Source organism: Chelonoidis abingdonii, chromosome 3, assembly GCF_003597395.2.
Source record: "Chelonoidis abingdonii isolate Lonesome George chromosome 3, CheloAbing_2.0, whole genome shotgun sequence".
Classification (NCBI taxonomy): domain Eukaryota; kingdom Metazoa; phylum Chordata; order Testudines; family Testudinidae; genus Chelonoidis; species Chelonoidis abingdonii.
The window spans coordinates 94,864,082-94,877,800 of record NC_133771.1 but is presented as its reverse complement, the minus strand read 5'-3'; the positions used below and the strand labels follow the sequence as shown (position 1 = coordinate 94,877,800).

General features: G+C 43.4%; 1 protein-coding gene across 4 annotated transcripts in view; it reads left to right on the top strand.

Moving 5' to 3' along the window:
- The first annotated feature begins 579 nt into the window (after window positions 1-579).
- The window catches only part of MCM9 (minichromosome maintenance 9 homologous recombination repair factor), a 73,189-nt gene continuing 60,049 nt past the window's right edge, over window positions 580-13,719 (top strand). For 2 of the 4 annotated variants that reach the window (XM_075063903.1, XM_075063904.1), the window contains exons 1-3: window positions 635-691; window positions 2,464-2,780; window positions 11,091-11,407. In XM_075063903.1, the coding sequence (XP_074920004.1) occupies window positions 2,471-2,780; window positions 11,091-11,407 (627 nt within the window). In that variant the 5' untranslated portion in view covers window positions 635-691; window positions 2,464-2,470. Of the gene's footprint in view, window positions 692-2,457; window positions 2,781-11,090; window positions 11,408-13,719 lie in introns of all 4 variants that reach the window. The other 2 variants (XM_032780539.2, XM_075063905.1) reach the window with 2 other exon arrangements.

Sequence of the window (13,719 nt, the reverse complement as noted above, 5' to 3'; positions counted from 1 at the left end):
AACAATATTTTTTTTAAAAAAACAAACCACATGTCATCCTGCTTCTTGCCCTCTATCCTTTACGGAATATAATGAAGTGCGTCTGCTGACACCACGTTCTTCCTTCAATCCCTGCCCGAGTCTCCTCTTTTTATCCCAGCAGGACAGCTCAGATTATTTTTATTTCCACAACTGTCCAGATTACTACGATCCCTGCAATCTGAGGACAGCCTGGCCACCTGGCTCCTGGTTCGTGCGGGAATTACAGGGGTAAGACACCGGCTGAAAGATCAGCAGGTACCGCGTGTTTACACAGAGCGGGGGCGGCCAGAGAGAAGCGATGTGCAGCGGAGGCTCAGCACCAACTCATCCGCGGCCCAGAAGACCCAGGGCCGCCCGAGAGGCCCGCGCGGCTCCCCTCCAGCTCCCGGGCTAGCAGCACAAACTGCTCCGTGGTTGCAGCTTGTGCCACTACCCGGGCCTCGCTCCGCTCCGACTGCCGGGGAGGCTCGGTCCTTCTCACGCTGCGCCCAGCCACGTTTCCGGCTCGTTGGCGCCTCTCGCCGGCAGGCGGCCCGGGGCGCGGAAGCGAGAGGGGCGGGACTGAGCCGCTTCTCCTGCCGGGTGAGGGTGGCCGCTCAGGGTCGCATGCTCCGGTGCAGCGCGGCGGCTGCCTGCGAGAGCCCGGCTCGGGAGGCGGCGGCGGCGGCAGGTAACCCCGCGGGGTAGGGGAGCGCGGCGGGCGGGCGGCCCGCGGGGGCTGGAGCAGGAGCCGGGGGCTCGGCCCCTCCCCCGCCGCGGGAGTTCCGGGGAGAAACTTTGTGGCTGCGAGTTCCCCGTTCCCCTGGGGCTGGCCCGGCGCCACGTGCCCCGCTGCGCGGCCCCAGCCCCGTAGGGCCCGCCGGGATTGGCTGCCCTGGCCCAGGGAGGTGGGGCTGGAGGGTTCCCGCACCGCAGCAGCAGCCCTGTGCCCCCTGCCCCTGCCCGGGGCAGGGGAGACGCCCCTCGGGCCTCGCTGCTTCTTGGGGGCGTCTCTCACGTTTAGGGGTGTGCCCGCTGGGCGCTGCGCGGACACAAAGGCAGGCCTGCCCCCGGGAGGGGGGGGCGTTGGGGCTGCTTCGCTTCTCCATCCCCTTCTTTTAGATTTCCCTCGTAAAGAGAGTCACAGCTGGACAGGCCTGAGGGGGCTGGGGCACCTGACTCCCGAGTGATGGAACAAGGGGGTTGCACACTGCGTAGCTTCTGGAGGCTGAGCTCATTGCATATACCAGGGGAGGGGTTCCTTGTGTCCCTTCACTTCCCTCCTACAAGCTTCATGTGTGCCACGCTCCCATCCCCCACTGTCATGGACTCCCTGCACCCCCACTTCGCCACCCCCCTGGATCTGTGTGCCCCCTATTTCATCTTCCCCATATCAGTATCCCCCATTTTTCTCCCATGCCAGGGTCTCTGCGTGCCTTCTATCCCCTCATTTGCCCCTTCCCCCTATGTCAGTGGCTCTGTGTGAGCCCCCATTCCCTCTCTTGCCAGGACTCTTCATTCCTCCTCCCATAGCAGGGGCTCTGTGTGCACTCCCTATTCCCCCATTCTGATTGGATATGACATTCCAAAGTTATCACTTTACACACTAACAGAGAAATGCCATCATGCTGAATAGAGGCCTTCACTACACTCAGCCAGTCAAAGAACACATTTATGTTACATATGTTCTGTCCATTAAGAAGTTTAGAAATAGGAACATCACAGGAACCACAGAGCACCTGGTCTTCACAAAAAAATGGTTTTGATTAGTTGTTTGTTTGTTGCCCAAAAGTCATTTATACTCAAGCAAACAAAAACTCACGGATATTTGTTCCATTCACACTGATTCAGAGGAAAACATTCCAAGCTCTAAACTTCATAGATGGGAAACTTGAGCGAGAAAAGGTTCCTGCTTCTTTGCAAGTTGCTGCTATAACAGGTTTATTGTGTAATTATAGTTTATTTTTATTTATATGTCAGTACCCCCCAGAATGTGTTAGGCATTATCTACAAATACAGGGAAGACAAATATAGTCGCAGCCCTGAGGAGCTCAATCCTGCAAATGTGCCCATGCTTGACTTTATGCATGTGAACAGTCCCATTGTAGTTAAGTTTGTAAAAGGCCCAAGAGCTCGTGAGAGTGACTTAATAGCAATTGAAATAAATATCATAAATTTTTATTGATGTCAATGAGAGTTTTCACTGAGTAAGGTGTGTGAACTAAGACCCCTAGCCAAAGATAATATGCATGCTTGTTATATGGTACTTTTCATTCATAATTTTCAAAACACTTAGCAAACTGTCTTTATCACAGTTTAACAATTTTTTGTCAGCGTATATAATGTACTTAGTGTAAAATAGTTTACATTATTCATGTGTGACCCTAACAAAAATATTCTTTAAAAAAATTGTTTTTTAGTTTTTTGAGATCTTTAATTGTTTTTTCCCTTTTCCAGTTATAGGTTCAATATGTTATTAAATGCTGACCAAGTAAATCTAATTGGACAAGTGTTTGAATCCTATGTTTTGGAACATCACAGGAATGACATTTTGCATATCTTAAGGGAAAGAGATGATGAGGGACACTACCCAGTCATTGTTGATGCCCTTACCCTTTTTGAGACCAACATGGAAATTGGAGAATATTTCAATGCATTTCCGAATGAAGTGCTCCCTATTTTTGATAATGCATTGCGCAGGGTAGCCATGACAGCTCTGCAATCTGCTTCCCAGACTCATGATTTTAGCATTAAGCAGAATCTTCATGCCAGAATATCAGGTGAGTCATTGAGGTGTGTAATTCCATAAGATGATGTGGATTAATGTTTTATTGACAAAGGGTAGTATTCACAAGAGAATTGGGTGCCACCTAACCCTGTAGGCACCTAAAGTTCCTAAAGACTGAACAATCCACTGGTTAGGGCACCTGGGAGGTCCGAGACCCAGGTTCCATTCTTCCTGCTTCCAATCAGGCAGAGTGGGGATTTGAACCTAGGTCCACACATCCTTGGTGAGTGCCATAACCAATGGGCCAAAGATCATAAGGGAGCACCAGCACTACTTGCTCTTCCTCAGTTTTTCCTGAAAAAGGATGTAGGTGCCTAACTCCAGGAGGGGGTTCCCAGCTGTCGATCCCCAAAAGAGATGATGCCTCCCTCTGGCCAAGAGTTAGGCACCTCATTCCCTTTGAGGGGTGCAACTTAGGCCACATCAATATAAATATCCCCGTATATTATATCAAGAGCCCTTGGCACCTAATTCAGGATTTTGAATTCCACTGGGCAACAGAGCAATGTAATGCTGAGCACTGCAGTGCCTTAATCTTCCTTGTACATCCCACCTTAAAAGTTCCAGTGTACTCTATTTACCAGATACTAGTGCAGTGCCTGGTGGGAGGAATTACTGTCCTCTGTGTTTTTATTTTTGCAATTTTGATATGTAAGGAACAATAAGGAGTTTAAGTATATTAGAAACAAAAGAAATCCTAGCAACGAAATAAACCTGTGCTAGATGCAGATGACAAAATTGTTAATGATGCAGAAAAGACAGACATGTTCAATAAATATTTCTGTTCTGTATTTGAAAAGAAGCAGGATATGCTTTGTTCAAAGGAGAATGATAAATACTTTCCAGACCACTAATAAGTGTGGAGGATGTTAAACAACATCTTCTAGGGATACAACATTCTTAAAGGAGCAGGCCTGGATAGCTTGCATCAAGAGACCTAAAAGATCTGGCTGGGGAGATCTCTTGCCTGCTGATGTTCATTTTTAATAATTCTTGGAATACCAGGGTAATTCCAAAAGACTAGAAGAGTACTAATGTTGTGCCAAAAAACTTAAGTGGGATGACCTGGAGAACTATAGGCTGGTTAGCCTGACAACAATCTGGGGGGAAATAATGGAAAAGCTGAAATGGGATATTGTTAAAAAATTAAAAGCTAAGAATATAATTAATGCCAGTTAACATGATTTTACAGAAAATAGTCTTGTCAAAGAAACCTGATTTCATTCTTGGATGAGATTACTAGTTTGATAAAGGTAACTACATAGTTGTATCAGAGGGGTAGCCGTGTTAGTCTGGATCTGTAAAAACCAACAAAGAGTCCTGTGGCACCTTGTAAACTAACAGATGTATTGGAGCATAAGCTTTCACTTTATATTTCTGTAAGATGATTGACTTAATATTTATGACATTCTGATTAAAAATTAGCACTGTAAAATGTCAATAGAACACAGTTAAATGATTATGAACTGGCTAATTGACAGATTTCAGTAGTTGTTTACAGGGAAATATTGAATGGGGGTATTTCTAGTGAGCTTCTGTAGGGATCAGTATGAAGCTTGACAAGGTTTGACATTTTCATCAATGATCTGTAAACAAAAATAAAATCATTGCTGATAAAATTTGCGGATGACAGAAAGATTAATAGGATGGTGAATAGTGGTGGGAATCGGGCAGTGCAGAGTGATCCGTATGCTGGGCCCATTCAAACAAAATGCATTTTAATACAGCCAAAGGCAAAGTTACACATCTCAGAACGAGGAATACAGGCCATAACTACAGTGTTGGAGAGTGTATCCTGGAAAGTAGCGACTCTGAAAAGGATTTAGTGGACTTATTGAACATGATCTCCCAGTTTGATGCTGTGGCAAAAAGGGCTAATGCAATCCTTGGATGTGTAAACAGAGAAATAGCGAGTAGGAATCGGGAGGTGATTTTGGCTCCATATATGAAAATGATGCAACTGATATTGGAATACTCCCTACAGTTCTGGTGTCCACATTTTAAAAACTATGTTGAAAAACTGGAGAAGGGTGTAGAAAAGAGCCACAACAATTATGTGAGGGCTGGAGAAAATGCCTAGCAGTGAGTAACTTAGAGTTTGGTCTGTTTAGTGTAGCTACAAAAAGCTTGAGAGATGACTTAATTATGGTGTATAAGTTCCGTCATGGGGAGAAAACACTAAGTACTAAAGGGTTCTTTAACAGAGAAAGGAATAACAAGAATCAGTAGCTGGAAGCTGAAGCCAGACAAATTCAGATTGGAAATAATTTTTTAACAATGAGGGTAATTAACCATTGGAGCAAACAATTAATGGAATTAGTGAATTCTCCATCTCCTGATGTCTTCAGATCAAGAGTGGACACCTTTCTGGAAGATATGCCTTAGCCAAACACAAGTTATGCTTTAGTCAAACACAAGTTATTGGGATCAGGGCAAGGGTAACTGGAGAAAATGTAATGTCCTGTGATCTACAGGAGGTCAGACTAGATGATCTAATAATCCCTTCTGGCCTTAAACTCTGTGAATCTATGAGAGTCAACAGAGAACTGCTATTTGTCTAAGAAATGCAGAAAATGTAGCCCTCATTAACAAACCCAAAGAAACCCCCAACACAATTTGCAACAAAGCAGTGCTGCCTCTATAAAGCCCTGCATGAGAGAACAGAACATTTTCTCAAGATAAAAGGCTTGTTTACAATTAAAGGAGCATTATTTGAAATTCTCAAGACCAGTGCAGAGAAAGAGCTGTTATAATTACTCTTTTTTATTTGTATTACAGTTATAATATTAAATTTGATTTAGGTACAATTATATTAATACATAAAAATCTCTTAGAAAAAAATTACGTTACTTGAACTACTGTATTATAAAGACAAATGTATTGTATCAAATCCAATATTATCCACAACAGCTAGTAAAATGAAGGTGAGGATGGAAACTGAGGAAAAGATGAGGGTGTAATGATAATCTGAGGTCTTAATGTGTGGAGCTCATTGCAGAATCAGGGCTTAAACCAAAACTTATGTATTTATTTGTAGTACTGGGACAGGTGAGTCTAGGCCGACCCAGAATTAAAGGCCTGCCCCCTCAACTGAAAGTGAGGAACCACTAAGTCCAGGCTGAAATTGATTGCTGGGAACAACAAAGGAGAGAACAGAACAGGAATGAGGATAAAGGTTGAAAATCATTGTTGCAGAGAGGGACACCAAGCATAGAACCCTGAACAGCACTCATGGCTACTGCTCCTCGAAGGCGTCCGAGGAGTCAGTGGACGCTGCCCAGAGGAGCTGTGCCCAGAGGCGTGAGCAGACAAGGGACTAGTAATATACCCTACAGTTGCAGAGCACCCTCCTGTCTAGTAACTTCCTCCTGGTATGATGGATGGCCATCTTGGCCAGTGCCAGGAGGATGTTGACAAGAGGACAGATGGGATATGCAAACAGCAGGGAGGTGCAGGGAAAAGTGCAACCAGAACCTCAGTAGGAGTTTCTGGAGGCGCCAGAAGAGGGGTTGCAACCTGATGCACTCTGTGTAGATGTGCACCAGAGTCTCCCTCTTGCCGCAGAAGGGACGGATATTTGGGGAGTGTGTGAACTGTGCCAAGTACATGCCCAGGGACATGGCTCCATGGAGGAGCTTCCAACTAATATCCCCAGTGGCTCGTAGAACCAGAGTGGAGTACAGACTGGCTTGCCAGAGTTCTTTTCATTCCACAAGCAGCAACAGGTCTTGCCATTTGGTGAGGAAGGAAACACAAGGGTGAGGATGTGGATGGTATGAAGAACGAGTGTGTACAGATGTTTTCTGGGCATGTCTTGGAGGTGAACTGACTAAATGTCATTCAGGCAACTCAGGTGGCCTTAGGGGTGACTGGGGAAGCTCGCAGGCTCAATGATGAGTTCTGGAGGGCCAGGAGCAAGGGCTGGGCCAGGAGCACCGTCCTGCAGGACCTTCTTGAGGAAAGCGAGAGAAGCAAGAGGCAAAGTTGTCCTTGCCTACTGCAACATATGACAGTGGACACGAAGGGTGGGCAACCCCACCTTCTGGCCAACTACCGCAGGGTCCATCCAGTCCTTCAGATCATAGTCCAGAAGGTCTCTGATTCTGGTGTCACCAGCCAGGACTGTCCTCTGACACCAATCAAGACTCCATCCCCTGCACACTTAGATGGGGGTTATGTAGCAGGGGTTCTGTGAGCAGGTCCTCCACCTCAGTGGCCACTATGGACCTGGTTGCTGACACTAGCTTCCAGGTCCTGAGGAGGTCCTGGTAAAAGACTGGCAGCTCAGAGAGGTCTCGGGAGAAAGGTACATGCCCAGATAGAGCAGCGGACCCACACCCCACTAGATGACGTGGTGCGTGGGTGAAAGGGAGATTGCCTGTCACCTGTCCTCAACCATCAGACCAGAGCTCCATGATGCTGGAGGAATGTGCCCAGCAAGATGTGAAATCAAGAAATGTAAATGCGGTCCAACTGGGAATGGCACAGTTGAATGTCCTCCACCTAGACATAAGTGAAGGTGGTGGAGTTGTCATGGTGGTAGTCTAACCAGGGAGTGATGGTTGATAATCTCCCTGAGAACATCCATGGTGGCCTGGCACTTCTCTATCCTGAGGTGGTCCTGTGCTTCCAGGGTAGGGTGACCAGACAGCAAGTGTGAAAAATCAGGACGGGAGTGGTGGGGTAATAGGATCCTATATACGAAAAAGACCGCAAAATCGGGACTGTCCCTATAAAATCAGGACATCTGGTCACCCTATTCCAGAGTTGTGTTAAAATTCATGCCCACGATCAGGCAGTTATGAGGATCCAGATTGCTGAGAAAGGCAGCTGCTGATAGAACTGCACTGGCTCTGGTCCTGTTATGGGGAATAGATGTTAACCAGGAAAAACCTGTGTAGGGGTCAGGAAATTCTGTGAGTATGCACTTAGTTTCAGATGCATTCTTTTCTTGGTGTGGAGAAGCATTGTTTGCACCTCAACCCTTTATGAAAGTAGCAGGGTGTACAGCGGAGAGTGGTTAGCTCTTCATCACTCTCTAGCCCTTCAGCAGCATGACTGTTGCAGATGCTTTAGTACAATTCTGGGACGTGGTTAAAAGATGGTTGGGGCTAGTATACCCTACAAGACAGAGTTATATTTTAGTCAGTTTGGGGGTAGTTTATCTGCATTGTAACTCCTCTGATACTATTGATTTTTGTAGTACAGATTTTTGTAGTGCTGCTCGCCAGCCCCAGTACGCCAAGCACGTGCTTGGGGCGGCAAGCCGTGTGGGGCTCTCTGCCGGCGCTGCGAGGGCGGCAGGCAGGCTGCTCTCGGCGGCTTGCCTGCGGAGGGTCTGCTGGTCCCGCAGCTTCGGAGGACAGAGCACCCCCCACGGCTTGCCGTCCCGTGCTTGGGGTGGCAAAATTCCTAGAGCCGCCCCTGCTGCTCGCTTTAAAAGCAGAATATATTGTTGGAAGAAATCAGTAATAAAAGAACATTTCATCATTTTTGTCACAATGTACTGTCCTTTCTATTGACACTAAATTTGTTGTCAAGCTGTTGATATTGAAAGCAATGCCATGCATGATTACTTGAAGTTGGTTACTCCTATAAGCCAGGAGTTAGTGGTTTCCTATGTTGGCCAAGTGTGATTGCAGCTTTTCCAAAAGTTACTAAAATATTAGTATTGTGCCTGGAGAACTCCTGGCCTTTGAGCTAAGGGTTTCAGTTTCCCATTACACAGAGTTATATCAGGCCTGAGATGCTTATGATAGTTTCCAAGAAGTTATCACTCTGATATAAATATATACTGTACTAAAATCCATTAATTTCTTAATATAAGATTTTGAATGTTGACTTTATTTCTGTAGTTAATAAAAAATTGCTGAAGCATTTATCAGATGTTAGCAGTATCAGACAGACTTAATGTTTATTAATTAAAATGTTGTGTTATAGACCTATGTCCCTGGATTTTGATGGTATATGTTTACTTAATCTTTCAATAGTGTCAGGTTAGAAGATCAGTTATACAATATACAGTATCTGCTGTTTCACCCCACTAAACCTTATTTCAAAAAGTTATCATCAGTAGACATACGTACATTCAGGAATATAATCTGAATTGTGATTCTGTCTTTCATAATCCTATTTTGTAAAGTTCCTCTAGCAAAAAATAAAACAATTTGCCACCCATTTTACAATTGATGCAGACTTTATGCAACTATTAATTTTGTGATATAAAAAGGATGCATGACCTCTTCTTTCTTACTAGTTCACAATCATTAAATGTGATGTAGCTTCCTTTTTCTAAACCAATTTTCTGATTGCATTTGCACCTCTTTGCTTTATAATGAGCATCTTTTTTTAATCATAGTGTTATGGGGTTATAGATTAAGTTACCAAAGAAGTACCAGGCGCTATAGGAGTCAAATACTTTTCTGATAGACCATACCTACAGAAAGGCTGATTATTGCTGCAAGAATAAAAAGGATGAGCTACATGGATAAAAGGTTCTTTCATCATAATTTCCTAAAGATGCAGTCTTCCCTTAAATGGGCATAAAGGACTAGAAACTTTTTGATTTGTGGAGGTTTTTTGTCACTCTTCCAAAGTGGGTCAGTAGGGCATTGCCTTCCTCCTGCTATGGAAGGAGCAGGGGGAACAGCCCTGAACACAGTAGAGAATATAGTCTCTCGTTTAACCAAAGAAAAAAATGTTCTTGAATAGGAAAAGATGTCTAGGAATCCAAAACTGGGAGAGAGCCTCTTTCTCCCTTGGGTGGGGAAGGGGGTGAGAGCACCCCTTGGCATATGCACTGGTTAGGGTCAGGTGGGGTGAGAGAAGCTGCACTCAGCTGCACAGATCCCCTCTGCTTTAGGGGGAATTAAAAGATAAACTTGTTTACTTGAAGTTTTGTGTTATGCAAATATGAATGCATAAGATTTTCTTTCACTGCAAATCTGTTCACGGATGAGGGAGTTTTTGTTTAATTACCATTAGCCTACCAGTGTGTGCTTGGTAGCAAAGCATTTATGTAAAGCTCAACCTATAATGTTATTACTAATGTACTAAAACTTACTCAAGGACACATGTACACCTCAGGCAAAGAGTTTGGGAAACAAAGTAAAATGAGTGGATTAGAGTCTCTGTATTGCTCAAAATACATTAATTTCCTTCCAAATCTAGTCAGTCTCTCTCTCTGCCCTACTGATGCTCACTCAGTCATGCCACAAAGATGTTCAGTAGCCAACTGAAGTGCTACAGCTTTCTCCCCTGGTGTCAGGTGTGCTATGCTTTATGAAGGTCATAGAGTTCATGCCTGTTACTGGAAAAAATTATGCCAAACGCAAAATTATAAGGAAATACATTGTTCTCCAGTGTTCCAAGGGAGCAGCGAGGGGAAATTCTGTCACAGTTACACGTTATTACTCACTTTACTATGTAATATTAAAGAAAATAGTAACTTCGTAGGAGGCAGCTATTCGTGTTATCACATATCAAGTATTATAAAGTGCATTTATTTTTGAAAAGGAGTTGTGGGCTGTTGAGGTACATTAATCTTCCTAGCTAAGGGCTTTGTCCTGCTTGGTTCTAAATGCCTTTTGGTCAATAGAATGGAGGGCTCAACATTGACTCTTAGGGTAGAACTAGAGCAGGGCAAGTACTGCAAAAAGTATACTATGACTATTTGTTTGAACTTATAAGTTAACATGCTTCAGTTGTGTTCATAACTCCTTTGTATTTGTTTTCTGTCAACTTTCCTGAAACTGAGTTTTACTAGTATTGATCCTAGAGGAAAGAATTTTAAGGTCAGATGCTCACAGAATGTGAATTTTAAATTTTGTTATCTTGGGGATTCACACCAGATTATGAGTTATGCTTGTTTAACCAAGGAAATAATACCGTATGATTTATATGGCTGATCGCAGATAAATAGCAAGTCATAGAAGGTAGTAAATGAAACTCACTAAAAGGTCATCAAATAATTTCAGTTAATAAATTCATTTGAGAAAAGTCCATGAACAGGAGAAGGCAAAAACCCTCAAATCAGTCACAATAAATTACTGCTTAGCTTTTGGTCAGAATAGGATTGTAATGCTGTTACATTTTCTCTCCATGTTAATTCTCTTATGTGTTTTGATATTTGTGACTAGTATGTTAGATTAATGAAATGGCCATGGATGCTATTCACATCTGTCTTTCTCTCCTTTTCCAGTTGAGAAAACAGCTTTGTACCATACACTGCTAGTGAAGATACATTTCATGTTTATAAACTTAGACTTGCGGTCTTAATAATGTATGTATTTTCATTTAACAGGTTTGCCTGTTTGCCCTGAGCTAACCAGAGAACGTATCCCTAAAACCAGAGATGTGGGTCACTTTTTGTCTGTTACTGGAACTGTTATTCGTACCATTCTAGTGAAAGTCCTGGAGTTTGAACGGGATTACATGTGTAACAAGTGCAAGCACGTTTTCGTGGTCAAAGCTGATTTTGAGCAGTACTATGCTTTCTTCCGTCCATCAACCTGCCCTAATGAAGAAGGTTGCAATTCATCTAAATTCACTTGTCTCTCAGGAACATCCTCTGTTCCCACCAGCTGCAGAGACTATCAAGAAATCAAAATTCAGGAACAGGTAAAAAAAAAAAAATAGAGGGAAGAGGAGAAATAAAATAAATGAATCGTAGAAAAATAAATTACTCTAGTAAAAGTATTACGGCCTTCGTTGCTAGGGTAAGCAAGTGCAATCCCAATAGAGTTATACCAGTTTATGCCAGTGATGAATTGTTCCCTTGTAACTAGTAAAAGGTTTCTTAATATGCTACTATAAGTGGAAAAACTGTATAAACCCTTTACAGTTATTTAGAACAGTTGCCCAGGTGAAAGGAAAGCTGACCGACACCTTTATCCTGAAATTCCAAACTTAAAGCTAAAGAACTAGAAAAATGAATATCCGCAGAAACACCCATGCAAGTTTATTCCATTTGCTATATGACTATATTATTTGAAGTCATTTTTATGCATCATTAGAAATACGTACAGCCAATGCCTGGATTAAATTAGGGTGTTCATAAATTAAGTATTAAGTGTGTGTAGTCCATCAGTTCAACGATGACATTTTCATGCTCTCTCTTGTTGTGGATTCTGGAGTGAATCTGAAGTCCAAACCATGACACGCTTGCTCCTGAGCAGATCGGACAGGCAAAGAAATTGGTGAGCGTCTTGATAGCTATAGCAGTAGTATGAGGCATTTCTCTTGCAGCTAACAGTTGGTTATTTCTGTCCTCTTCAAAGGCTTGGTAAGCTCTGAGTGTTGCGTGCTGCCAGGCTGATTTATTTAAAGCAGCCTTCTCAAGATCATCCAGTTTTATTGCACCAAAGTGTATGCTCTTGTAGCGCTTTCTGGGGCGGCCTTGATTCCAATGTCCTTGTGCTGATTCTCCATAGAAAATTTTTCTGGAGAGTCGATGCTCAGGCATCCTAATGATGTGTCTAACTCAACATGTTGGGCTTTTATCAGCATGGCCTCGATGCTTATGGCATTTTACTTTTGTAGAACCTCCAGGTTGGCAATTTTGTCCTGCCAGCGGATCCCCGTAATGGCACTCAGACACTGCATATGGAAGGCCTCTAGCTGTTTGATATGCCATTTGTATGGTGCCCAGGTCTCACAGCCATAGAGGAGAGATGTGAGCACAAAAGTATTACAAAGTTTTATTTTTGTTGAGTGGGTTATGTTGTGGGATTTCAGGACTTTGTTACGTAACTTTCCTAATGACTGAGAAGCTTTCTGTATCCTGTTCTTGATCGTTTTGTCAAGAGATCCATCATGGGAGACGTTGCTGCCGAGAGAGGTAAAACTGTCAACGTGCTTTAGTTGGATTCCACTAATGGATATGCTAGGGAATATGGCATGGAGTGGTGAAGATGATTGGTGCAACACCACATTTTTCTCCAGGTTGTTTGTGAGGCCAAACAATTTTGATGCTTCAGCAAAACAATCTGTGATGCACTGGAGATCTTCCCCTGTGTGTGCTAAGAGGGCACAATCATCTGCAAAGAGTGCTTCTCTTATTAGTAATTCTGTTACTTTTGTTTTTGCTTTAAGCCTTGTAAGATTGAAGACTGATCTGTTGTGTCTGTATCTGATGTATATGCCTCTGTTGAGCCCATCTGTAGCATGGTTGAGAACTTGGGTGAAGAAGAGGTTGAACAATACAAGGGCAAGGACACATCCTTGTTTGACTCCATATGAAATGAGAAAGGAGTCAGTGAGATCTCCATTAAAAAGTACCTGACCTTGCATCCCCTCAGGAAATAAACGAATGATCTTTACCAGTTTTGGTGGGCAACCAAGTTTGCTGAGGATAATCCGTAATCCTTCTCTGTTGACAGTATCAAATGCTTTTGTCAGATCAATGAAAACACTGAACAGATTCATGTTTTGTTCAATACATTTTTCTTGTGTTTGCCTGATACTGAAAATCATGTCTATGGTGCTATGATCAGGTCTGAATCTGCACTGAGTCTCAGGTAGTTTGGCTTCGGAGACAGATGAAGTCAGCTGGTTCAGGAGGACACGAGCAAAGATTTTTCCAGCGACAGATAGATTCGTAGATTCATAGATTGTAGGGCTGGAAGGGACCTCAAGAGGTCATCAAGTCCAGTCCCCTGCCCTCATGGCAGGACCAAATACTGATAGACATTTATCTAACCTACTCTTAAATATCTCCAGAGATGGAGATTCTGCAACCTCCCTAGGCAGTTTATTCCAGTGTTTAACCACCCTGACATTTAGGAGCTTTTTTCTAATGTCCAACTTAAACCTCCCTTGCTGCAGTTTAAGCCCATTGCTTCTTGTTCTATCATTAGAGGCTAAGGTGAACAAGTTTTCTCCCTCCTCCTTATGACACTCTTTTAGATACCTGAAAACTGCTATCATGTCCT